Below are 26,576 nucleotides of genomic sequence, written 5' to 3'. Positions count from 1 at the left end.
GTTTAACATTAAAACATGATATATAAATATATGCCAATAATTGTTTTATTGGGTTAGTGTTGTATGCACCACAAAAGGGCCACCCTACACAATATGGGGGGGGGGGGGTTCCTGCACTGTCTCTCTTTCAGCTAAAGGGTGATTGGCCTAAAAATATTGAAGACCCCTGAATTAGTGTTTACTGTATATTAATATATACTGTACATACTGTATATGATAGGTTATCATTTTCAGGTGTTTTCATAATCAAGATATGAAGACTTTTGTAAACATTGTCTGCATGCAACTGCTCCTCGGCTGAATATATCTGGAATATTAATGTATGTAAACCTACCACAAGAATGATCATTCTCTTATCATAAATCAAAGGTGAACTCATGTGTGCACGTCTCTCGCACAACTTCTGAGAAAAACAAGAAAGTTTTGACTTTCAAGTTACAGAATAAAAGACAATCAAGAGCAGGAGCACATACATGACAGGTGAGGTTTAGCTAATCTTACCTGCATGGCACTCCTGCCCATGGTGACCACTTCGAACAGGGTGACGGCCTCCACATGCCCCCGTTTACCGCGGCTGCCTCCGGCTCTGCTAACACTGCTGCAACTGGCTTTGGCACTTTTGCGTTTGACATTCTCTGAGCCCTTGTGCGGCCTTTTTCTTCGTCTCTGTGGGTTTTGTAAAAGTGGCAGATAAGAGAGAAAATATATATGAGTTTATATAACCAGTGTTTTGTTATATAAGCAGACAAACTCCTCTGTGTTACCATTAAAGTACCTTGATGATTCAAGTCCTTGATGAGTCAGTCAGACGCTTCACTCCTCCAGCTGGGCACTAACAAGCCTCAGTAACACTACTAATGAATACCTTGTCTATTTTTTTTTAATCTTTTATTAATGATTAAAGGAAAGTGTCAGCTTTACGATTAAGAAAATAACAGTTTAGATAAATATTCAAATATCAAGGGCGACAAAAAAAATTACTTTCATGATTATTAATCTAGCAATTATATATTTATTTACTTAGAAATGTCATAAATAACGTGAAAAAAATCTCATTATAATTTCCCAGAGCCCAACATGACATCTTCAAATGACCAACAGTCCAATACCCAAAGACTATCATGTATGACAAAGAAAAGCAACAAATCCTCAAATTTGGCATTTTTGCTTGAAAAAATGATTCCAAATAGTTGTCAGTCAATAGTTGTTTCAGCTTTTAAAATATCCAATAAACCCCTACAATAGGCCTTTTTTTCCAGCAGAGAGTGACTTATGAAAGTAAGAAAAGCACAGGTGTGACTAATAACATTAACAATGGATCTGTTCTATCCAAGTCATGACAGTTTGACAGCTAGCCCCGTATTGAGTGAGCCAGCATGCACAATATCAAACCCTAAAACTGAAGCAGCCTAAATGGAATTCATCATTCTATTTTACTATTTACATTGTTGTGCTTTTAAATTACCAAGAAGGCATCGTATGGTTGTGCATGTATGCTTCATATGTTGTGTACTTTCTTTATATCACCATTCTTTGCTTTTCTACTGCTACTAGGCCTTGGACCATGCATGCTAAATGATAAATAACACAATACCTACCACACTCTTTTGTCTGTTCTCATTCCCCGACTCGTCCTCTGAGTGATTGACAGCACCGGAGGAATTTGCCTCATCATGAGAGTTCCTACTAGAAAAGAAAAAAAAAAGGAATTTACATTTACAAGAACAGAAAAACAAATGAGCATTCAAGGACCACTGATGGAAGTAACTAAGTACATTTACACACATACTGTACTTTACTTATCCAATTTATGTCAGTTTATACTTTTACTCCACTACATTTATGGAACCGCTATAGTTACCTTGGTTTTACATACAGTACGTAATATGATCAACCTATTAAAATAGGATGCGTTGTTGTAGTTCAAGGGCCCCACATACCCTCAGGTGTTTTTTTAGTTGTGTTGCTTATTACACCTGCTTTCATATATTAAGGGGAAAAAAGAAGTCTGTACCAATTAACAACTTGTGTGCAAAATATTCAACAAAAAAACAAAACATTAATATCTTTCGGGACCTTGAAGGCTCCATAATTTAATTCTATATTAGGGAATTGTGCACCGTGAGTAATTTTACTTTTGATACTTTAAGTACATTTTGAAGAAAAAACTCTTGAATTAATCCCCATTGCCTAATTATTAATAAGTGCTGTGCATTGCCAGGACCCATAGACATGCAGTTGTTGTGAAGAGATGTTAGGGTGATGCCCATGGTCCGGCTCCCTGAGCAGTTAGGGTAACGTGCCTTGCTCAAGGGCACTGCAGGTAATACTCATGCACTTCTACTCAAGTAGAATGTTGAATGCAGGATATTGTTATTTTTACTTAAGTAAAGGAACTCAGTGCTTCGTTCACCACTGTAAAACATTCACTTTCACGCGCGCACACACACTCACACACTCACTCACTCACTCACTCACTCACTCACTCACTCTACTCTCTCCTCTCTCTCTCTCTCTCTCTTACATCTGTGCTGAGGCTCTGGATGCAGCTGTAGCTGAGGCCTCTGGTATCATCTCCTCAGATCTTTACACAGGGCTCAGGTGTGTGTCTGTGCATCTGGAAATACAGTTTGATAAAGTAGAGTACAAACAGAGATGTTGCGGACAGTTTGTGCAACAAAACGTATGGATACTTGATACATGCTAGATATAATATTAAACATCTAGAGAGCAGGTTGTTATATTTATGATATCCGGCTCGATCCCTATCCCCAGTGAAGGGTTCTAGGGTGGCTACTCTGTTTACATGAAAAAGATCCCCCCCCCCCCCCCCCCCCCCCCCCACAGTGCACAGGGAGGAGCTGGCAGGGATTTAAATTATATCGACAGCTCTCTGCTATCCTGCGACACTGCTGCGAACACTTTTTTGTTCCTAAAAACTAAAACATCAGTTCTAATTTCCTGGAGTATCCCTGTTGTGTGCAACGTTGTAAGATGACTGACAGGTAAAGGTCGGTCACCTATCCTAAACTTTTCAAACTTACCCTCTCCACGCTGATTCATCCTTCCTCGATGCTCGTTGATGTGTTATTTTAAATCCGAAAGCTGTCAGATTGATACAAAACATTTCCACCACGAAAATCGTCCCTGTTTTCACCTTACTCTCACAGTCAAGTTGACGGACAGCCTAACCGCATTCCAGATTGGTCGGCAAACCAAATTGAACATACGTGGTTGGTTATCGTAAACCGTCACTCACACTTTAGTCCCTCCCCCGGCGGGAGTGACAGCCAGACGGTCTAGTTTGGGCTTTTTTTGTGCTGTCTATGCTGCAAACCGTCTCTGCTTTCTGCATTCCTCAACGCTGTAAACACATGTAGGACGCACGAGACAGGAGGTAGTCTGCACTCTGCAGACACGAGTCATGTATTGCTTTAATAACATTACAGCACACCGTATTGTGTCACCATTTCTTAACGTTGCCTCGTTTGAGCCGTTTATTTTAATTAACCACACTAGGAGTTGTTAATTCAGAGGGGAGCTGTTGTGGCATTTTATTGTTTAACATTTTGCAGGTAGCCTATTGAACAGCAGGAGGCGCCATTTACTCATCATAGGTGATGGTTAATCCTAAAGAAATACAAATAAAAAGTACAAATACCTCAAACAAATAGTAGGATACTATTTACTTTTCACCACTGCCTAAAAAGTAGTATTAGATAGAAATACTACACTAAAAATATGCTCAAATTTCAAAAGTTCAGCATTCAAATTATAATTAAGTGCACATACAATATGTACAAGCAACAAAATATACTTAAAGTATCTAAGGTTAAAGTACTTATATCATTCATTATTACTGATGCATAAGCAGTACATAAAGGCTGTTGGTTGAGATATAACTTTTTACTGATTTTGATTTATTTGATTTGGATTAAAATCATTTCAACATTAAAACAGTATTATATGTTTCACAAAAAGATGCGATGGACAATTGCCGAAAAACCCTCAAGGGGCTTAATAAGTGTCAATCTCCATAGAAACAATTTACATTTAACAATTTAAAAACATTTATGTATTGTTATTTTAAAAAAAGAGCAGAATTTTCATTTAGAGCACAAACCCATGTGGTAAATTCAGACAACTAAGGAGCAAGAATTCTACCCTCTGTTGGACCTGTTCTTTAGAAACCTCAATGAGTGATGTGGGAAGACTGTTAATACACTAAACTGTGTTTGAGTCGTAAGAGAGTAGGGAGGGCTAATAAGACCACTACGAGTCGGATACTGAAATTCATTATTAAAGTAAAAACATTACAAAAGTGCTGGGGAAATAACTTTTTTATAGAGCTATAAATGAATAAAGAAAGGCCTGATTTAGTCTGTTTCTATATTTTTTAAATTGCAACAGATTTAATGGGGTAGGACAAAGAAGGTATTTTTTTATATAATCTATTTTTGTTTTTTAATGACTTTATGATAGCTGGAGTTATCCACGGTTTGGACAATTTGTGTTTCAAATGCACTGATTGGAGAGGAAAACATGAGTTGTAAACCTGCGTAACATTTTAATAATCAATAAAAAGGCCTTCTGAGTATCTACTGTTTGATAGATTTCCCTCCATGATAAATGACTTACGTGTCTGAAATTTATAACATTTCTTTCACTGAAAATTTGTCTATATTTAATATTTTGTAAAGGGGGGTCAATTTTAACCCTTGTTACCAGTGACTAGAAATATGGGACAGTGATCTGCCACATCAATGCACAGGACACCGGATTTCATATTCTTGTTATATACATTAGTAAAAATATTATCTATATGGTTATCTATATTTGGTGGGGACTGAAATGATAGGATTAAAGCTATAGGATTACATAGTGTCAGTACATTCCTTGATTAACATATTTCCCTGACGTTTTTCAATATTTATGTTAAAGTCACCCATTATGTAACAGTTTTTCCTTTCATTAGAAATGATATCCAGAGCATTTGAGATGTCCATAATGAATGCAGAGGTCACAATTAGGTAGTCTATAGATACATACAATTATTGCTAAATTAGTTTCTAAAGCTACTACTTCTGAATACAAATCAAAAAGCTTTTCAATGTCACACCTTTCTTTACAATATAGACTAGAATTGATAAACAGAGAAAGCCCTCCACCCACCCTTCCCTCTCTACATCTGAAAATATGTCTGTAATCTTCTGGGTGAAAATTCCCAGCTGTGTTGTCAGTCCGTCCTGTTTCAGTAAGCCCTATCACATTAAAGGTGTAATTCAGATTTTCAAGGCAAGAGGATAAACCCACAAAGTTTTTGGACAAGCTGCGGACATTAATATGAAGGAAAGAAAGATCATTTCAAGTTCTAAGAGAATTTATCAAAGTTTTAAACGTACTTTCACAACAGTATTCAGAGGAGTCAAAATAATTCTGTTGTAGTTGGTCTGGATCAGGAGAAATCATCATGCATGTGAACTGGATCAGGAGAAATCATCATGCATGTGAACTGGATCAGGAGAAATCATCATGCATGTGAACTGGATCAGAAGAAATCATCATGATGTGAAGTGGATCAGAAGAAATCCTCATGGATGTACGATGAGAAGAATTATTTAAACTCCATTGGTAGTTGATGTTGTTGACGGGGTTTAACTATGAGTTGATTATAGCTAATAACAGCAAAGTTTCCCCTCTCCCTGGCCTCCTTCATAGCTGGAAGCAGTTCGGCCTTCTCCTTCCTAATGCAATCTGAAAAATCTTCATTAACACAGACACCAGTGTTTTTGAGATGAGCTTTTGCCTTATATACTTGTGGGTTGTTTAATCTATGACAAGGCATCATGTAATTTTTCAACTGATTATATGTTTTGTAAAATCTTCCTCTAAAAGAAACGTATACTTATATAGTAACTCCACCTGTCAGATAAATGTAGTGAAGTTAAAAGCACAGTAATTCTCTCTTAAATATAGAAATATGACGAAAAAAAGAAATACTCAGGTAATATACATCTGATTTGCACTTAAGTTCAGTCCTTTGGTAGATGTACTTCTTTCCGCCACTAACTGTGTTTGATCACCTACCAAACAATCACCTTCTTCCACCAGGGACCCCAGGAGCCCTGACATCATGACATCACCTTTTCCAACAGAGTGAGTCCCACTCACTTCAAACCAGTGAGGAGAGCTCAGACAAAAACACAAATACACAAATCTCTCATGTCAATGAACAAAATTGTTGCAGAAAATCTTGTGTTGCTCATTAGAAAATAGGTTTTCAAATGTACCAGTTTACCTTTCACTAATTATACTATGTTTTTATGAGGGAAAATGTAACATTAACTAATCAAACTGATAATCTGTTATCTGTAAATGCAGTTTTCATGTTACTTCAACAATCCACTTTTACAATACCATCAACCTTTATTGGAAGTGCGTTTGTCTCACTGCATAGCTGTGCACCTACACAAGTAATAAGGGATGAGGAGCCTTTGATAGAAGTTACACTTATGATCACATGACAGGGAGAAACCAAATGCATTTCCCTATAGCATTAAATATTATTATTCCACTTTAGGTTTAAAAAAAAAAGGAAATGTCAATAGTGTTTATAACAGTAGTGCAAGCCAGGATTCAACAAGCTTACATTAATTTCCAAACAGCTGACTCACTATGGGGACTAATATGGAGGTACGCATTGAGAAGGAAAATATAACAACCAACATGATTTGTAAATAAAGTAAGCTATCCAATCCCACCTTTATTCCGTTGAATCAAATTGTGTAGCACCTTTTTACAGTCATAACAACATCAGTTCATTTAGAAGCTCCTGGAGAGATCTGATGCATCAGGGCGTCAGGATTCCTAGTTACAGAGGCGTTGGTTGGGGTGGGTGAGTCAGGACAGGAACTGTGACATGAAGCTAACGGCCGGGTGAAGGTCTTCTGTCAGCTCCTCCGGTAGCATCAACACCACTGAGGTTAAGCTTTGAGTTACTTCTAATATCCTACACAGAGAATAGTATATGGTTGTAATCAGATTGTTGCCTTATTAGTTATCATCAAATTCCCATTTGGATTTTAACTTACCAGTTGATGTAGTGGGCAGCCAGCTGAGGTTCATGCCTGGAGCCTTCCTTGACCACCAGAGACTGTTTCATCTGTTTGAAGTTGGCCTCAATGTCTTTCTTCACTTCAGAGAAAGCCTGAATTCCTCTGAAAGAGCTGACGACTTGCTGAAAAAAAACAATGTTGAAAAGCACACAACTTAAAGTGGAAAGCATAGCAGGGAAAAAAACTGCTAAAAAGTGATGGTTGTGATTTATTCCTCTTACATATATAACCGAGAGCTGGTGGGCAATGTATTTGTGACTTCCAAGGTGCCTGATATCTTCCTCTAGCTGTTGACTCAGCACCAGGAGCTGGTTCAGTTTGGCAATGTGTAAGAAGTATTCTGCAGAAGAAGCATCAGATGACGTTAGGAATGTGTTTCAATCGTGTGTGAACATCCAGTTTAGATGAAGTGGCGTGATTAGAACGAATCATCTGTATTGCTGGAACTACAAGGCATCTGTGAATATAAAAGAAGAGAGAGAACAGCTGTTTTCACCTTGCCACAACAAGGGGTGTAGGAAAATGTAGCTCCTTAATTGAGAAAAAGATAACATTACCACAGTGTAAAAATACTCAATTACAAGTCCACCTAATTACAAATCTTATTTAAGTTCAAGTACAGAAGTATCATCAGCAAAATATCTATATGCAGAATAACGGCCCCTGTGAGTGTTTTATTACATGTTGAAAGGTGGAGCCAATGTTAAATATTTTAAAACCTACTGGGTAGTTTCATCTATAACAAGGCATCTAATTCTATAAACCCATCTTGTGTTTTGTATCTTACTCTGAAAATATAATAAAGTAACTAGTAAAATGGAAATACTTAAGTAAACTTCAATTTCTACTTGAGTAAATGTACTTCCCACCATTGGTTATAACAAGTATCTGTGCTGGACGTCCTAGCTTAAATTAATACCAAACAGGTTGTGTAATATGCTATTTTTTTTTTATTAGAAACAAGTGATCACTGTTCTTGTCCTTGTTTCTCTGTATTTAGCCTGCATGTGTATAGTGTATTTGTATGCATTTATTATTTTTTGTGTACCATCAACCTGCCAGGGGGTCTGCAAATGGAAATTAGCCTAAGGCTACAATCTGGCATATTTACATTTGTGAAAATGTTCATTAATATGTATTGTCCCCTAGCTGCTTTTTGCCAACTTTGTGATTTTTTTTTTTTTTTACATTAATTGAACTGAATTCCAGATGGAATAAAAATCGTTCAAAAGTCTTTCTAAATCTGCAAAATATGCATAATCTGTCTTCAAAAAACAATAACAGATTGAAATTTGTTTCTTCCTCCTGGCTGGGGATGAATGTGTATTTTCTCACCTTCCATTGGCGGCCTGTCTAGCATGTCCACTGGGCTCCCTTGAATAAGGAACACCTCTACACGAGGAAACATTACTGACAGACCCACCATGTCCAGGTAGTCCTGAGGAAACACATTAACCCACTGATCTTTGGTACAGCATGTAAAAAAAAAAAAAGTATGCAAAGTGAACGCGCTTGTATTCCACGGTATGTCATAAAAGTCCTTTTTTCCATTATTAGAAGACGTGATACCTCCAGCTGTGGCATAGGCTTTGGTAGATGTTCAAGGCACTGCAGCATCTGGTCAAGAATCTCTGATCCTTGAGCCTGGAAAGTGTCTGACTCCTCCGGGCTACAGCCTTGTCCTAACTGCTCCTGGAACTGGAACATAGAAAATATGAATAATAATAATAATAATGTCACTGGTTAAAAAGAAGAGCGTCTAGACAGAATGATGTGAAATGCTTGTGAACAGTATAGGCCGCACAATTGACCTCGAACCAGTTGGCAGGTTTGGACCCTGAATGTAGCCCTATCCGTTGGGACATTGTCATGCTTAAACTTCCTCAAGTCTATACATGTGAGTGCTCTTAAATCAAAGAGTTACAATATGGGACAGTATCATAAGATGTAAATAGATCCATAATAATGTGAATTTGACAGAGCCCAAAGCTTGTGTGCGCGTGTGTGTGCAGAGGACTATTGCTCATGATTTAATAAAAGGGAAAAATGTAACATTGAAATTTGAGGACCTTATTGTGCATTTTCTAGATTTTTGCTCCTGGCTTTAAGAACAGTAAATGCAGAGACAAATCCTTTAGTTTTGCTGAATTGGGATTTTTTTATTGATGGGTTTCCATTCAAGAAGTATAATGTAAATGTAAATTATGTATCAAATGTAAAGATAGGCTTTATTATGTTTAAAACTGAAGGAAAAATCAAAGATGACAAATATCTGTACATCAGCCCTTTGTCAAATGCTTGATGTTTGCAACAAGTTGTATTATTAACACGCTGAACACCTACTTGGGCCTACTTGTTTAATTGCTTTGGTTCAGCTGATGAAAACTAAGGAGAAAGTGGAGGAGATAAACATTATCTTTGATCGGACTCAGCAATGGTGGAAGTAACGCATTTGGCGCCCAGGTCACCCTACCTGCTGCATCTGTGCCCTGATGAGGAGGTCCAGCTGCCCACAAAGACACAACATCTCCAGGCCCACCTGATCTGGACTCAGCTGGACAGGCATCAGAGGTCTCTTCACCTGTAGCTCCACTGACCACACAGCAATCAAATCAATAGGCCTGTCTGACATCTCCCCCCCCCCCCCCCCCCCCCCCCCTTTTTTTTTTCTTCATTCCCTTAACAACAAACACAAACTCACAGGGGGCACCATCACTGCCTTTGAACCAACGTGCATGTGTAATCTATTTTACAAGTCCCCGGCAGGATGGAGATGTATGGGGACTGAAGGGGAGTGGTCAATGTATTTAAATGAGATAAAGACTCCTCCAATATCCAACTCAAACACTATTATGATATCAACGTATCGCAGCTACAAACCGAAATAAAATCGAGTGTGTAATTCTGGGACTTACCTTTAAAAGCTTCATGGTAACCGCACGGCTGACAGAGCGGCTCGGATGTGCTCACAGCCATATCGGACTTGAACCGGCTGTGATTATCGCACTATTCTCCTAAATTGGTAGCACTGATAAAAGCCATAAGAGCCTAATGAAAGCAGAGGCAGCAGCTTTGTTGAGGCTATAGACAAAAATAGATACGGCTCAGTCTATTTATTTATCCTTCGGCATTTTGTCGGAAGTATCGCACAGGGTGCGTTCAAATGTCATACGTTCAGTCAGGGTGAATAAAAGCCGACAGTGTGTCTTCATCCGTAAATGGCCATTTTCTTGAAGGTGTCGATGCTCACACATAGCTGCGAGGTGACAAATTCATCCTTCACAACCGGAGGATCCATGTAGCTATGCAATAATACAAAAGACAATGCCCACGCCCTTTGCAACAACAGCCGTGCAGTCAACCGTGATTTGCAGTCTTGAACGCCTCCTCAACCCTCCGTACACAGCCTTTCTGAATGATGTCATGTTTTAGGGGATGAGGATGGAAAACGGTTTTCTACAGGTTTAATACAGGACTAACAAAGACACACCGGATTTAATGTTAAACATTAACTAAAGTGCATTTAGTCACGTACAACTTTCAGCTACTTGTATCTTCATTTTGTACTACTTTATACTTGTATCATAGGTTATACTACTACTGCATTTGAAAGGGACATTTTGTGCTTTTTACTCAAGTTTTTTTTTTACAGGGTTTTCTTATTTGTTTTAATCCCATAGCTGTGTGCACTTAGTGAAGTTCGAGTATCAGTTGAGGTAAAAGTGCTGAAAGGAGTGGATATAAAAAGCAGCATGTCACTTTATGAAAATAATGATATACGACACTCTGGAAAGGACCGTTCTGCAGTGTTTTCTTTTGATTCTTTACGTACATTTTGTTGCCACTAAACTGGAGGTTTGCTTGAGTAAACATTTCTAAGCAGTACATTGACTTAGTATTATGGCTGTTTTTTACTTTAGTAAATATTCTGATTAGTTTAGTACTGCCAGTGGAAGATTCTCAGAGCACAAACCAACTTTGGGCTTGGTTTATTAAATAGCAAATTCAGACAGGAATTCTCAAATCCTTCAATCAGGACTCAAAATAGGTCTTAATAAAATACAACTGGCTTACAAAGTTTGTTTTACAGTATCCAAAGTGAACGTTTGAAATAAAAATGCAGAGGTCTTGACAAAGTAAAGGCAAGAAAACATTTAAATAGTGTGCTAAGGAATATATCTCCTGATACTATAATATCAGTCTGGCGTTATAAAAAAAGAAACTGAATACAATTCTCTAGCAAAAATCTAACTCACCTGATTCTTTTCAATACTCAAATATACAACAATATACATATTTTCGTAAACAACCTTAATTTCAATAGATAATCTTGTTTACAAGTGCACCTGGAGGAAAAAATAACATTTATATCCTTTTGCATCAAACACCCCCCTCGCAAATCTGGTTTCTGAGCTTCTATTAAGATCAAAGACTGGGGTCCACAACTGTGCATATTTAACACCCTGCCATTACAGCAATTGTCCAGGGGCTGACGCAAAAAAAGACATAATTTTGACATCTTGGGACCACAGTTGTTACTCTCCTTTTTCTTCTTAGCTCAGAGATAGACCCATCCTCGGTCTCAAAGGGACTCCAGTTAAGTTCCAGACTGAATTTGTTGTTTCTACTGACGAGTGCCGGGGGGTAGAGCGAGGTTTGCCATCAGCTCGTGAACAGAAGCAAATATTGTACACTCACCTGAAAGAAAGATGGCAAATACCCAGTCTTAGCAAAGGCATTTTGCGTCAAGTATAGATAACAACACTATACAGTACAACACTAATATTCAGTTGATACCCGTTTCACTTTTTCTGTTTAGTAAATTATTCAGTGGTCGTAAGTGTGTAAGGTCTTACCCGGTCTGGCGGGGTGCAGTTCATTGAACCTCTTAAGGATATTAGAAACCATGAGCGCTGCGGCCCCAGAGGAGCTGTGCTGTCTGGGGATATCGGCCTGCTGAGTGAGGCCTGTTGCCATGTCGTACACAATGGGCACTATAATGCTCACTGGCTCCTGGGGCACGGGGATACGCTGGGTCAGTTGCAACTGTGAGGAAAAACACACAGGGTCAGGTTGTTTCAAATGATGCTACGCCGGTATACGACTTGCGTCCTAGTTATGTAGAGCTAATGGTGAGTCTCTGCTAAGACTTACAAAGAAAAGCATCTTGGACTTTAGCACCACAGCGATGGTCCCAGGAGGGGCTATCGGGGGAGCACTGGGAGGGATGGTGAGACAGAACTGGACATTCCACTTCAGCTGTGCAGCCTGGTCAGGAAACTTTAGAGAAAGGCAATATATAATATAAAACACAGAGGCTATTCCAAGTGCTTTGAATGAAGGTAAAGACATGCATCAAGATATAAGAAGGATGTCTAAACTGCCATTAAGTACACAACAATACATTTTTCACAACTAGAACATGTGTAATGTGGACACACAAGTCACACTGCAGTGAAATAGACAGTTTTATCAGGGCATATGGTGTACTTGTTGCAATGGTTCTATTATTTGACAGCTAGTAAAACAAAAAGTCTCATTCAGTTTGCATATTCATAAATTCCGATATTTTCTGGGTAGCATTCCCAATCATGGTTGAATACAACCAACAAACCCTCTTAAAAAAAGAAACCGCTACCCACCAGTTCAAGCTTCATGATGCGCACACAGTCCCTAAGAATGTTGGTGGGTGCCCCAAGCAGCTTTGTGAAGGCATTCAGAGTGTTGTATTTGAAGGGAGGACCAGCAACCTAGAAAAGAGGACAATAGAAGATGGATCAATGGAATAATAACATTAGTGCACTCATGTGTTCCTATGAGTGTCCTTAGAGCGTATCCCTATTGAATGAATTGACAAGTCTTTTAAATGAAGCACAACACTTCAATTAAGTTTTAAACACAATATTCAAAATTATGATCAATACAGACATACACAAAATACATTTCTTTCATGCATAGGTCAAATAACTATGAATGTACATTAGGGCTGTAATGATACACCAAACTTTGGTTTGATTCAGTTCACGAATTTTGCCCCACAATTCGATTCAAATTTTTTATTTATTTTTATTTATTTATTTTTTTTGGGGGGGGTAATACAAAAATTTTTCTGCCACATCGTTCTGTCATTGATTACATCCCAGTTTGCAACACAGTAATACAAAATATACCTTATTTATTGATACTGATTGATTTCAATGTTGATTGATCCAACACCAAAGATTCTATTGTACCTAAAAATAAAGTCTCCAAAATTGTTTCAGTGGTTTATTAACTCGTTGGAATGAGACATAAGAATAATGGTAACAATTCCCCTCCCAACCTGTAGAGGGAACGAAGAGTAAAAGTGCTTTGATGCCTACTGTAAAGCTGCTGGTTGACAAGTAGCTAATGCTAATGTGGTGGGTAACGTCAAAGTACGACAATGTCCAACACGCTCATTTATTGTTAGTATGATTGTTTTGACCACGGTTAACAACTCTGGGCTAACCCACAAAGTCATCAGTAACGTTAACTGTATGGATAGACAACTAATCTAATAGTAATTTATCTAGCTAGCACACCTCTGTCTTCTGCCTCAGTCTCCTGGCGCTGCGAGGCTTCAGTCGGTATGAGAGCTGACAACAGCCCCGGGGACACATCCATTCCACAGTCAGTCCCAAGCCAGCTAGCAACAATCCCAGTCAGCCCTTAACTCTGACGTTAAGGACGCTAACGTCAGTTTACTGATCCGTCGGGAAACAGACCCAGGCACCCAACTCAGAACAGTGGCCACTCATAATGTTACCTCCGTTAGCGTTACCGGTGCCTCCTCTTTCGCTTTTAGCCGTCTGTACAGTTAGCTAAATTTACCAGACAAAACAGGAATAAGGCACCAAAAGGATTACTAGTAAGTTAAAGATGTGGTAGCACTGGACCACCGCGACACAGGATCGTGGCGCTGAGTGTCACAATTTCAGTTTTGTTTTCCACATCGTTACAGCCCTAATGTTCACATGCCTTAAATGTATGCGTTTGTATGATTTATGAATTAGACTTTAAATGGCTTTTCCTTCTCCTTACCCTTGTCTCAAAGAACTTCTCCAGCACCTGAAGCTCCTCCTGGGACCAGGGACCTGTATTTTCTGGAGTGACTTTGAGCTGCAGTGTCTGGTAGTTCTTTGGGTTGAGAGCCACGCGGCACTTGAGTACTTCCGTCTTGAACATGATCACACCCGGCTCATTAGAATTCACAATAGATAACTGGAGAAGAGTTGATAGATTTAGAGAAGTTAGGAGAGAGCAGAACACCAAATGTAATTTGAGGTAATAAACACCAAAGAATTATCTTTCTAAAATCAGGTTGATTTGTGCAACACTTACGTTGGCCTCCTGCTGGATGATTCTCTGTAGGTGCCGTCTCATGATAACTGAACCTAGAAAACGCTCAAGTGGCGAGCAGAGGTAGCTTCCTGCCAGGCCTGGCACCAGGCAGGGAGTGGGTGAAGGGAGCAAAAGCACATGCAAGGCATTGTGGGTAAGGATGGTAGGAATGGAGGCAGCCCAGGGGCGTTGAGGTAGCTTGCGGGGTGGAGGCATACTGGTAGGCATGACTTGTGAACCTAAACCACAGACAGAGAGGGAGAGAGGTTTTAGTGAAATAATCAATTAATTTAATAGCGCTAGACTACTATATCAACAAATATTTGTTTTATTGAAGATATATCGGTATCTGTGTTTTGCAGCCGATGAACTAGGTTTGAGATTATTTAGAAACACCTAGTTTGTGTTTTGCAGCACAGAGCACGGATAGGTCACACACACACGCACGCACACACAAACAAAAAAACGTGCAACAACACAGAGAAAGCAGTACTTACTTGTCCCAGCACGTGGAGAATGCGGGTCGGGGATAGGTGAGTGCAGAGATGGGTTACCAGGGGACATGCCATGGATCCTTGCCCCAGGAGAAGGCCCCGAGACCTGGGGTGAACCTGGCCACTGGCCCCTATGGCTGGGAGACACCATGGCATATGGAGAGCTGGGATCCAGAGCACCTAGGGTGAAGGAGAGACAGCCATCATTAACAAAACAACACTTAATGTTCAACAATAAACACTTTAATGAATACACCACTGTGTGCCCACTAACTACAAGCCGTTTGTCGTATGCTTTTTATTTTCTGCAGCATAGAAGTCCCAAGTTAAGATGTTCAGTTCAGCCCATTCCAGCCCTCGTCCAGCAGACCAGAACTTACGGCCACCCTGCTGCTTACCGTGGGGACTGGCAAAGCTGGTCTGGCCCATGGCTATGCCCAGAGAAGACGGAGACGGGGTGGGCCCGAAAGGAGAAGGTGCCCTCAGAGCTCCACTAGGGGAGCCAGAGGCATGGATGTTCCCTGCACACACGCACACACATCAGACTTTGAGGTTGACAACTTCTCCTTACAAACACACACTCACTCACTCACTCACTCATGTACACGTGCTAAAGCAGGGCGGAAGGGCTGTAGTCTCTGGCTGGGCTGAGATGGAGAGGAATGGAAGGAGCAGGACTAAATGCATGCTTTGTTTCCTCTCAGCTGTGAGATATGTGTATGTTGCATGAGAAACACAACTGATCTCATGGTTTTACAAAATCAAAATGGGCACACATGGTTGCTTTTCCTCGTTCTCCGTCCCATTCAAACAATTTGCTCTTACATAAAAATACATAAGTCAGCAGGGAGGTTGATGACAGCAATGTGAAATATTCAAAAACAATGATTTGTTGTGGTCATAACCCTGTATGGCAGCTTGACACAAAGCTCAGACACAAACAAAGGATATCATTAAGTTACACGTACGTGTACACGTACACATTAGGGGTGGCACGGTTCATGAAAAAAATATCTGAACCGTTCAGTTTGCTCAGTGTGTGTGTGTGCGCGTAGCACGGTTCGACACATGCGTAATGTAGCCTTGTGCCCTTATGTGACCTCAGGGTTAGAGGTGTTGACAAGTTATCATCAAAACGTACAGCAAAAGACGATGCAAAACATTTCAGACCGTCCAGAAAAAACAGAGATGAGACGTACAGGATGACCTAAATTTGGGACAGCTATGCTTGTTATTGTAAGTGCAATAAGTTAAAGTCCAATAAGTCCTTTATCAAACTGTATGAATGTGTGTCCCAGCCCAGGACAGTAGAGGAAATTAACTAACATTGTAAAGATCAACAAGCGACTGACAGACATGTTCAAATTTGATTCATTCAATAAATTATTATTATTTTTTGTCTTAAATTCACCAGCCATTTTTATAATATACCAACATTTGCAGCATCCAGAGGCTTTATGGTAAGGTTACTAGGAAAACTCAGGCTAGAGTAATTTTATTCTCCCCAAAACAAGTTTCCTTTTTATTTTTAAAGGAACTATACAAACAAAATTGCAACTTTTATGTGTAACATATTTTTACTTATTCAAAGCTTTAAGAGTTCTATTTTTTTGTACATTTTTGTAAGAGCTACACTGAAGTTGGCAGTTTGATGAATACAAGTTATTTCAATTGATATATTGTAATATTTCAATCTTCGTGTGCTAAAAAGGCACATACGTTCCTGTAGACGGCAATGCACAGTCTCCTTTTTTTGCCGAATAACTGAAAAGCTTGTTGAAATTATCAATGACTTTCCTCTTACTCTATCAAAATCTCACCTAGCTTTCCTCAGAGATGGTTCCAATAATGTGCTTAACATCAGTTAAATTCAGTTTGTACACGATTACATGATATGAACAATTTTTTACTACTATATCCTACATTGTGGATCATTAAGCTATATATATATCATATGCTAAAGTATATTTCTGGAGTGTTAAAGATTTAAAAAAAAAATAACAAGAACCGAAAACCATGACCCTAAAACCGTGATACGAACCAAACTGTTGGTTTTGTGAACCGTGCCACTCCTAGTACACATACAGACAAACACTAAGCTTGCTATTACCTGGCGACTGGGTGGGCATCATGGATGGTGAGGGAGTTACGTTGGCATGGTAATTTGGTGGTGGTGAAGTGAGAGGAGGATAGACACCTCCTGCACCCCCCCTTATTGTTTGTTGCTGCTGTTGAGCTTGTAAGTGGTTCATCAGACTGTCCATCACATCTACACCCACCGGCGAGGGTGGGTTATCATCCTCATTGACAGAGCGTCTGCGAGCATCTTGATTACTGTCCACAAACATATTTAGGAACGTCTAGACAGGGGCAAGAAGAGGACAGAATTTTATTATTATTTATTTCCTAATCAAGTAGGATTCTTTGGTTGTGCTGATTATAAAAACACCTTCCAGTTCTCGACAAAAAGCTTTCCATGCTGGAGTGATGGCAAGGGAAAAAGGCAATAAGCTTAGCACTGGATACAGGGGGAAACAGCCGGCCTGGTGGTCCAAAGATAATCAAATCTGACACCCAAAGCACCTCTAAAGCTAACTAATTAAAACTTTATGGTTTTATGGAGGGTTATGTGCCAGACTATTTCTTGGCCAGACAAAGTGACTTCACGTCTCATCTAACCCTTGGCAAAAACAAAGCAAATAAGTGTATTTCAACTATTCCTTTAACTCATAACAGGTCACAATTATTGGTTTGGACAGACCCTGATTAGTATACTTACACTCTCGGCTTCATGTCCATTAGAACTTAATGTGGCAGTTTTTCTTGTTAGGTAGTTTAGAAACACATTCTCTTTCTCAGATTAAGCCTATTGACACCACTACCATGACAATAAGACTTCTATACCTTGAGTCCAGGAGCAGGGTAGAAGCCCTCTACAATCTTAGTGTTGTCAAACAGACTGTAGGCTCCATCTCTGATGGCCACCACACCACGGCTGCGGCAGTAGATGTCGATGCAGTACATATTTCTGAATGCCAGGCGGATGTGTGTGGGGGACTGGGGTAAGATGGAGAAGCACTGGTAGGCAGTGTTGGTGCGCTGGGTAAGGCCCAGCATGGGCACTGTTGGTAGCTTGTTGATTGCATTCAAAGGGGCCTGTGTGTCAGAGAGCACCTGAGAAAAGGATAAATAGTAACATTACCCAGGAAAGTACATTGAAAGGTACCTCAAAAGGTCACTTGAAATTATCATTTGAAACAGATATAACAATTTCACACAAACATAGGCATTTTCATAACTGTGCTTCTGTGTACCTGCAGCAGCTGCATCACATTTGGACTCTTGTTGAACATCTCTTGTAGCTGATGGAGGATGATATTGTGGCAGTTGGAGCAGCCAGAGTTGGGCCCCACAGTGCCAAGAGCGAGGTGGAAACGCTGGCTGTTGGAGTTCCACTGGATTGTGACAGAGCTGCCCTTGGTGGTACCGTAGCACAGCACCAGCTTACGGTAGTTGTACAGCCGAACCTCTGAAAACAGGCTCAGGTAAGATGGCATCTCTGGAGGGAAGCAGTCACAATGTGCAGCTGTATTAAATATGTGTGTTTCTTTTGCCAAGTATTATTTCAACAGTGTGGGTAACACTGATGAATGCAAGCATGAACTAACTGTAACTTTAACTATGTGCAGATTTTCACACACAAACACACACGACTCAAACTTACAAAAGCAAATCTGATTACTCTGGTTAAACCAGGCCAATAAAACAATGTTTGTTTTACTTTGAGAATGAACGTAGCAATGTTTGCTTCACAGATGACCATGAACGTACCTGGCATTGCTCGTGAGAAGTTGAGGACACACTGGTAGAGCTGACTGATAGCGTTCCAGTCATTAAGGAACATCTCAACCACCTTCCGCCCGCCCACTGGCTCCGACAGAGGGTTTTCATAAGTCAAATATATATGCCGCGTGGAGGCTAATACAGGGGGACAGGTGGGTTTGTTTATACACTGGGCCATGTTGTAAACTTGTAGTGATGAACTTGGAACACTCCGTATGTGATGTCTACCTTGCTCCTTGCTGTGTGTGCTGTTTAGAGGGCAGTTGGCCAGCATCAGTTCAGCTACCCAGGTTCGGTTGTTCCTGCCCTGCAGTCGGAAGGTGCAGTCCAGTAGAGACCGGTCTAAAGCTTTCCTAGTCTCCTCTCCTACACCTTTACAAGGAGGAATCCTACAAGATGAAACAATTACACTGTATAGTCACAATAGTTTTGGCAAAGTTTATCATCCCACTGTGTGCATAAATGTATGCATGTGTGCTTGCAACTGAGTGTATTACTTTAGTAGACGTATTGCGTGACTGCTGCCATCTCCCTCCACTTGGACACCCTGGTTTGGGATCTCCATGTTGGACAGCTACTCAAAGACAGACAAACAGACAGACACACAGAATTAGCCAGCAAACAACACTGAGATTGCCATGCTTGATGTTGACACATCTATGACTGGCAGGAAAGATTCAAACTGTCTGAGCACTGTGACTTACCTCTGTTCTGAGGCCAATGAAGGGCATGTTGGTGTCGCACATAGCTACTAGGTGAGCCAGCTCCTTGTTGAAGGCACACATTTCTCCAGACCGCTTAGGCTTCTTTGGCTCTGGGTCCCCCTGGTCACCAATTATCTAAAAAGCAGCAAAAACAAAATAAAAATGCATATGGAACGTTATCTATGTGTGATATGTCTTTGTCAGCTGTTTTTGATGGTGGGTAGAGAGCATTTACTGTTCCTGTCTAGTTCTAACCTCAAGGCCAGCACCACATCTGTCAAAACCTTCATTTGTGTATGATGAAAAATACTGTGTTTCACCATACACAAAAAAACATTTGGTGTATAACTACTCTAGCACTGACTACCTTTCTCTTAGTCGCAGGTCGGGCCGCTCTGCCTGTTGTGTCCTGGGCAAGATGTTCTAGGTTGGGTTTAAAATGCTGCAAGAGCTGAGCGCAAACGGGTCCATCATCCCCTTCCAACTGAGACACTGACAGGAAAGAGTACTTGTACTGCAACGCTGTGGGACTTTTAGGCACTTCAAGCATTTCCACCACCTACAAAAAGGAGAATAGGAGTAGGAAAAAAAGAGACTATGAGGATGTTTTTAAAAATGAAAGTAGATCATAACTTTATGGATGCATTTTCTTTAAGCAATTTTGGTTTAGCACTATCCAGCAACATATTGTTAGAGAAACTTACAATGTAGTACTGTGGAAGACGTGTGAGCTTAATGAAGAGCTTGTGTTTGGACAGGTTGCCAAAAGGGTGAGAAGCTGAGTTGGACAGGTGAAGGACATCAGTACACACAGTGGGAAGGTGTTTCACAGACTGTCGACAGCGTTGTTCCCCCAACCAGAACCTTACCAGAAAAAAGAAAGATTTGGTGACTCAATGAAATTTCAAATTCAAAAAGTCCCAGTCAAAATTACAAAAAGTCCCAGATTCACAGCCCATTCTGTCACTCACGGCATTCACACTCTTCACTAGTGCAAAACCCAAAATCAACTCAATACACAACTGTGGTAATCCTTCTCAACACCCATCTTGGCACCTGCCAAGCCAGTGTTGCTATTGACAGCAATTAGCAAATTTTGACAAGCTATAAGCAGGCGTTAGACTCTGGCGTCTACTGTTGACTCTGTTATCTTTCGCCTGTTCCAAAATATACATTATTTAATGCCCATAGCCATTTAAAAATTGAGAAGGTGGACTCACTTCAGTTGCTGAAGCCAAGATATGATGCGCTTCATATCGTCATTGATGGTCTTTTCAATGTCATCCAGCATGGACTGATCTAGGGAGAGAACAGACCTGGGTAATATTTTCACAGAGCTGAGCATACAAAATAATAAACTAGAATCACAGAGAAACAAATTGTGGATTCCTTTATTGTTACACTAAAACAAACCATTATATAAACTCAACCTGAACACAACACTTTCTTAGGACCAACACAATGGAAAAACATAAATCAGAAACTAGTCAGGAGTTAATGGTTGCCTATTACTTACCTAATCCATAGAGCATGGGTTGGAACATGCCAGAGTGCAGGTCTACAAAAACGTGTAAGCACTCTGAACGACCACAGGGCTCGAGTATTGGAATAACTAGTGTGGGTAAAGCAGTCTCGATGAACGCTGAAATAAGCAAACATGATTAAGTATTTCTATTGCAGAGGACACAAAACCATGGTTACAGTACATCAATTGCCAGAAGGGGAATGAGGCATGTGTGAGAGAGCACATATCTATGAGCTAATGGGAACATTGGAAATGCAATTCATTATAATTAGAGTTTTAAAAAGAGTTTTTCCAGAGCTACAATGACTCTATCCTAAACCATGTCTCTTTTATCAAGTGTTATGAATGATTAGCACATGACTGCATCTGCTGTAGGTAGGAAAAACTGGTCTCTGGTAATTTGTTTAATATTCACTTACAAAATGTATTTAACTGACAACAAAATAGAGTATATACATACAGTTGTCACTGGGATTGCTGGTCTTTAGAATGGCCTTCAGTTCCTGTAACTTTTGATTGGACCGGGCATGCACACTGTCGATCAAAAGTTTCTCCACCGACAGATGGTCAATCTAAAGAATGAGACAAACATTATTAAATTGTAGAGAGATATATTTGTACAGTATGCCACACATCTCCATTCTTTATATTACACTATCTATTATATTATACACTGAGTTCACATGTCCACCTTACCTTCATGGCTCTCTCCATTAATTTGGAGTCACAGGCAGGAAGAGGAGGCTCATGAGATATTTGCAATGGCTTAGATCCATCTGATTCGTCAATCTTGATAGTGACTTTGTGAACTGAGGCTGTACCTGTTTTCCTACCCAAAACCTGTTGGCTGGAGAAACAAAGAAAAGGGAAAACAGAGAGAAGGAATAAAAACTACATAATGGTATAGCTTTTTTTCCCTTTTTCTTATTTTTAGAAGTGTGTCATCAATATATAATAATAATAATAATAATAATAAGTTTATTTAATATAGCACCTGTCCCAGGCAAAGTCACAAAGTGCTTCAAAAGAGAAAAATTATGTTTAAAAATTATAAATACAGTATGTGAGTCTTACTTCCAGACAGTGAGTGTGAGGTATTTTGCGGGCACATATCTCTCCTCCTGCACTAGGTCTCCCCATCGCTCTCTAATCAGCATCAGAGTCTGAGAGTGGAGCACCTCTAGCTGCAGTGACAGACAGAAGGAGTCTGGAAACAATGCAGTTAAAGAGAACACAAAGGGGAATGTGGGAAAATACCAAGTCCAGGTTAATAGAGATAAAAAAGTACTACACACTTCTCCATTAAAATTCAAAACACACTTGTACAGATATCTTCAAGACACATACACTCTGTTGGTAAAAGGGGGTATCTGTGCCCAACACAGACTGCTCTTTGACACGGTGAGCTGCACTTGGTGGTGATGGTGGGGGAAAGGCAGAGCTGAGATGTACTGATTAGCATTGTGATTAGCACAGTCCTGCTTATCTCGCATGCTTGATTAGGGTCTTTGTTATTAGCATGAATGCTAACAACAGTTGTTTCTCTCTATATTTTTTAACCACAAGTGTAACAGGCCTGTGACTGTGTGAGCATAACAAATCCTTTCCTTCCTATATATGTATGGGTTACATTATGGATGGTACAATTATCACTGCCTGACTATACAACAATTTTTTTTTTTAGCTTTAATTCACAAAAGCCTGTAAACATAAAAATTATCAGTTTCTTAGTACAGTATCAACAGGTGTTAGCAACACACATCTCCATCATAAATTAATTACACCTCATATGACCTGACTGGGTGACAGGATGTAGTGAGAACAGCACTGCTTCTTCCATGTCAGTAATAAAAGGTGGTTGTGTTGTTAGAGGGGTTAAAAAGGGTGCAATTCTGCAGCTGTGTTTCTCATTGGAATGCTGCAAGTGTCTGCTTGACCAGTCAATACTCTATATGCTCTGACACACCCTCGCTCCCTCCCTCCCTACTGCAGTAGTTCACATCGGTGTGGGACTTAAGCCAAGTGGTTTTGTGCAGGCCAAACACAAAATGCAAGAGGCCAAGAAAGGATACGCAAGCAGTTGTACATGTCCTGTAGGGGTTTTTCATCAGCACACAGACGTGCCTGGACCAACTCGTGGATGAAGTTCACCTGCAAACTGTGAACTAGGGTTCGGCCATCTGTCAATGTGGAGGGAGAAGAGGAGGAGCGTGGAAATGGGGGAACAGACAAACCAGTTGAGAAGAAATAGAAAAAAGAAACACATTAGCAATGATGTACATTGTTAATCAGCATGACAATGAAGTATCGCTGCATAGCTGAAGGAGTGTATGCCTTACCTCCAGTTTCTTTGTCCTCTACCAGAATCTCCAACTTCAGCAGCCTCCAGGGAATATCAGGGTCATCTCCCATCACTGTCAAAGTGGCCTCAAACTCTCCTTCCACACGAAACTTTACTCGCCCATTAGCTACAATATTTACATACAAGCAAGATATTTTCTTAACCAATATGAAGGAAAACAAATGGCTAAATATGTTGGAATGGCTATCAGTTAAAGTATACCAAAGTGGGTTTACGCAAGCTGCTTACCGACTGTGAGGTTTGCTAGCTGGGGGGGTAAGTCTGTGGTGACCAGGCGGTGTCGTAGAATCTGATTTAGTTGGCTCAGGGTGGTCTGCTTCTCAACCTTAGTGATGGGGTCTGGAGGAATGATCTTATCCTACAGAAAGGGACACAGAAACAATTGATGATGACATGCCAAACCACAAGTTTGATCTCCTTACATCTTTTCATATAGATTAGCAGTTTTAGCATGCAGAGGAGGAAGTTCAACCGACTTACTCGTATACATGTGGGCAAGCGCGGGTATGACCCTGTTGTGAGAACATCAATGGCAAAGGGGATTGCAAAGCTGGGCAAACGAGCATGTACCAGGGCATCTCTGGCCAGCGATGCAAGCCTATCAGCTGTATCCACAAATAGGATGGTCTGCTGATCCAAGAAGCTGGAAATCATCTGTGACCATTGATATCATAAAGAGAGGTAAGAGTCAGTTGATTTGTATTCCAATGGACATAAGTTTGCAGACGCACACATTTGCAGTGTATTGTCAAAATCCACAACATAAATTCCACACAACATACCGCACACTTCTCAACTTTCCCTGCATTGCTTGCCCACTTCACCAGGGCTAGCAAACGCACAAATAGCTGTCTGGTACGACTGGCAAACTGTACAATCTCAATTTTCCTGAAAACAAACAAACAAACAGGGGATATAGGTTTAGGCAAAAATTTAAATACAATAGCTTAACAGAATGAGTAACTAATGAAGTAAAGGGATAAATAAGTTGTGAATAGAATTCATATAAACATACCTCTCCATGTCCGTTTTTCTGGGAAGTCTAGTAAAAAAACATTAAAACTTGAATTACTGTTATGGTCCTTATTGTGAAAGTAAAGCAACAGTCCAACATATCACCTGCCTAAACTGCATCCCTGGTATGAGTCTGCTTTGATAGCAAATGGAAATGTTAATCTTTTCAGTTAGTAGTTGGGCACCAAGACAAGAAAAAACTGGATCTTGGACAACGGACTGATTCAAGTCATCAATCATAAACCCACATATGTACCGCTCCACACAAACACTTACCTTAAATAATAAAACAATGGCTCTAACTTAAGGATCTGCAGACATATGCTGATGTGATGTTTACCCGGTAACGTTACGCCCCCTCACATATATGTGCTATCCACTTTGTTAGTGCTCAAAACATGAAAGCTTAACCTAACATCTAGATTGGTACCACCTTGGTTTTTATTATAGTGGCTGAAAGAAGTACATCCTCCGAGTTTACTTATGTTAGCTGATTAGCCCGCCAGTTACTTAGCTTTAAGGCCTACAACGCTACTTACAGTTCTGCCAGCAGGGTAATTTCATGGTAGGTCCTCTGGAGAAGAAATTCAATTAGCAGACTCAGTCGGACCCCCTGTGTGGCCGGTGCCCCCGGTGGTGGTGGCTGTGGACCCGAAACTACCGGACCCCCGAGTGGGACGAGCTGCCCATCTGACCCAATCTGCACCGGAGCCATTTTACAATGACGATTCGGGCTAGTTAGCTAACGTTACGGTGATGAACACCAAGCGCTACAACTGGAAACTATCAAGTTGTATTAGCTAGCTAATTCCTTATGAAAAGATTTTCTTCGCAGTCTCACAACATTTCTTTCACGGGACGAGTTTTTCCACATGGACTTGGTTTCCTTGTTCGGCAGAAAACTCAACAAATGCACCAAATTTGGTAACACATTACGGAGAAGGCTCAACGCCGCTCAGCCGCCATCTTTGCTGTCGGGAATGGGTCCGGTGGGAAAGAAAACCCAGACAAGAGCCCTGAGGAATGAGAGTCATGAATGTGATGTCTCCTCATTATTGTGTTTGACATCAACGTAACTGGTTCCCCGACTGGGGTAACTTACCAAACAATTTGTTGTATGTCCGGTTTACAATGCCAGAAATGTGCTTGTGTGTTTACAGGGTTAGCTAAGCTTGATAGCTTCAATCAGTCCATCATTTATTCATTAACCCCTTCTCTAATCCGTTGCCCTGGTAACAGATGGCCAGTGGTGGAAGAATACTCAAATTAAGTAAAAAGTACAAAAGTATTATTAGCATCAAAACTACAATTAAAGTACAAAAAAGGTAGGCTAGCATAGTGCAGAATAACCTATTTCAGAGCTATTTCAGAAGGGGCTATGATATTTTGGGATTATAATCATTGACGGATGATGTAGGTTTCGCTTTATGTTGCAACTGGTAAAGGTGGGACTAATTTCAATTACTTTAGCCTATATATTGCTGTGTTGCTTAATACATAAAATATTTTGTTTGTTGGTTACATTTTGTATTCAAAATCTGAATCTGTAAACTAACTGTATCAAATAAATGTACATTTCCCTCTGAAATGTAGTGCAGTAGAAGTAGTAAATGTAGCCTACTTAGTTTCCATGACTGCATATGACTGAGTATGAGTAGGTCCATGTAACGAATTAAAAAAAAAAGACAAACGGCCCATGACAAAATGAATCACTAAATGCTATATTAAACAATATACAGTATGTTACCCATTAAAACTCCTGGATGCCTTGAACACACAGGCGTGGTGACCCAGCTCAGAGAGGCAAGAGAGGGCAAAAGGGGACCTGACTGTACGGTATCTAGATCCTATCAACACCTATGGCACAATACCCCACAAGCTGGTCAAGGATGCATTAAAGTCACGCATGAGTTTCAAACACGCAAAATGCCAGCGCTTGGTTCTGAATAGAGGGAGACTTTTTAACAAGTTCCACTTCAGGGTGGAAGAAGACCATGTCCTGTCCTTCAGGGAAAAACCAGTGAAGAGACTCAGGAAGGTCTTCAGCTGTTGCCTGAAGGACACAAATCCATCCATCAAGGCTACCAAGTTCTACCTGGAGCTAAAAGTTACACCAAATATCACCCAGTCTTAGTTAAGACCCGACATCATTTTGGT

At 40.2% G+C, this 26,576-nt stretch overlaps 3 protein-coding genes across 6 annotated transcripts in view; all 3 read right to left on the bottom strand.

The window, feature by feature from the left end:
• LOC116698378 (cohesin subunit SA-2) overlaps positions 1-3,199 on the bottom strand; it is a 32,170-nt gene extending 28,971 nt beyond the window's left edge. Inside the window, 4 exon segments of the mRNA XM_032530298.1 lie at positions 502-666; positions 1,599-1,683; positions 2,525-2,617; positions 3,045-3,199. Coding sequence (XP_032386189.1) covers positions 502-666; positions 1,599-1,683; positions 2,525-2,574 — 300 coding nt within the window. The 5' untranslated portion in view covers positions 2,575-2,617; positions 3,045-3,199.
• Positions 3,200-5,555: 2,356 nt separating this feature from the next.
• Positions 5,556-10,530, bottom strand: si:ch211-218d20.15 (uncharacterized). Of its 2 annotated transcripts, XM_032530173.1 has the most exons (7): positions 10,031-10,529; positions 9,589-9,707; positions 8,685-8,813; positions 8,451-8,553; positions 7,337-7,455; positions 7,092-7,237; positions 5,576-7,009 (listed from the first exon to the last, which is right to left on the bottom strand). In XM_032530173.1, the coding sequence occupies exons 1-7, from the start codon at positions 10,089-10,091 to the stop codon at positions 6,901-6,903; spliced, it is 786 nt and encodes a 261-aa protein (XP_032386064.1). In that variant the 5' UTR covers positions 10,092-10,529; the 3' UTR covers positions 5,576-6,900. The 2 variants fall into 2 exon arrangements, with proteins under 2 accessions (XP_032386065.1, XP_032386064.1); XM_032530174.1 differs by lacking the exon at positions 9,589-9,707 and having other exon boundaries at positions 5,556-7,009; positions 10,031-10,530.
• A 557-nt stretch (positions 10,531-11,087) lies between these two features.
• med14 (mediator complex subunit 14) lies at positions 11,088-25,423 on the bottom strand. 3 transcript variants are annotated; one of them, XM_032530408.1, is made up of 29 exons: positions 24,959-25,423; positions 24,421-24,447; positions 24,188-24,293; positions 23,886-24,059; positions 23,634-23,763; positions 23,383-23,511; positions 23,116-23,223; positions 22,118-22,250; positions 21,740-21,890; positions 21,504-21,615; positions 21,035-21,160; positions 20,739-20,817; positions 20,223-20,382; positions 19,886-20,077; positions 19,519-19,653; positions 19,312-19,388; positions 19,043-19,203; positions 18,803-18,949; positions 18,286-18,530; positions 17,876-18,145; positions 17,082-17,331; positions 15,370-15,492; positions 14,975-15,151; positions 14,478-14,716; positions 14,178-14,357; positions 12,758-12,865; positions 12,270-12,395; positions 11,972-12,161; positions 11,088-11,813 (listed from the first exon to the last, which is right to left on the bottom strand). In XM_032530408.1, exons 1-29 carry the CDS (start codon positions 25,132-25,134, stop codon positions 11,740-11,742), a joined length of 4,305 nt encoding a protein of 1,434 aa, XP_032386299.1. In that variant the 5' UTR covers positions 25,135-25,423; the 3' UTR covers positions 11,088-11,739. The 3 variants fall into 3 exon arrangements, with proteins under 3 accessions (XP_032386299.1, XP_032386300.1, XP_032386301.1); XM_032530409.1 differs by having other exon boundaries at positions 18,286-18,500; XM_032530410.1 differs by lacking the exon at positions 15,370-15,492 and having other exon boundaries at positions 24,959-25,422.
• Positions 25,424-26,576: the final 1,153 nt, after the last annotated feature.

This window comes from Etheostoma spectabile, chromosome 11 (genome assembly GCF_008692095.1).
Source record: "Etheostoma spectabile isolate EspeVRDwgs_2016 chromosome 11, UIUC_Espe_1.0, whole genome shotgun sequence".
Classification (NCBI taxonomy): domain Eukaryota; kingdom Metazoa; phylum Chordata; class Actinopteri; order Perciformes; family Percidae; genus Etheostoma; species Etheostoma spectabile.
The sequence above is the reverse complement of the archived record's forward strand: the minus strand, read 5'-3'. Positions and strand labels throughout refer to the sequence as shown.

What these genes read in the sequence shown, in the direction of transcription:
- si:ch211-218d20.15 (XM_032530173.1), bottom strand. Translation starts at nt 10,091, where the DNA reads ATGGCTGTGAGCACATCCGAGCCGCTCTGTCAGCCGTGCGGTTACCAT. An exon ending in AGACAGGCCGCCAATGGAAG is followed by an intron (nt 7,456 to 8,450) that starts GTGAGAAAATAC and finishes CTTCTTCTGCAG; the next exon opens with AATACTTCTTACACATTGCC. An exon ending in ACCAGCTCTCGGTTATATAT is followed by an intron (nt 7,238 to 7,336) that starts GTAAGAGGAATA and finishes GTTTTTTTTCAG; the next exon opens with CAAGTCGTCAGCTCTTTCAG.
- med14 (XM_032530408.1), bottom strand. Translation starts at nt 25,134, where the DNA reads ATGGCTCCGGTGCAGATTGGGTCAGATGGGCAGCTCGTCCCACTCGGG. An exon ending in GGAAAGTTGAGAAGTGTGCG is followed by an intron (nt 24,060 to 24,187) that starts GTATGTTGTGTG and finishes CAATGGTCACAG; the next exon opens with ATGATTTCCAGCTTCTTGGA. An exon ending in TAATGGAGAGAGCCATGAAG is followed by an intron (nt 21,616 to 21,739) that starts GTAAGGTGGACA and finishes CTCATTCTTTAG; the next exon opens with ATTGACCATCTGTCGGTGGA.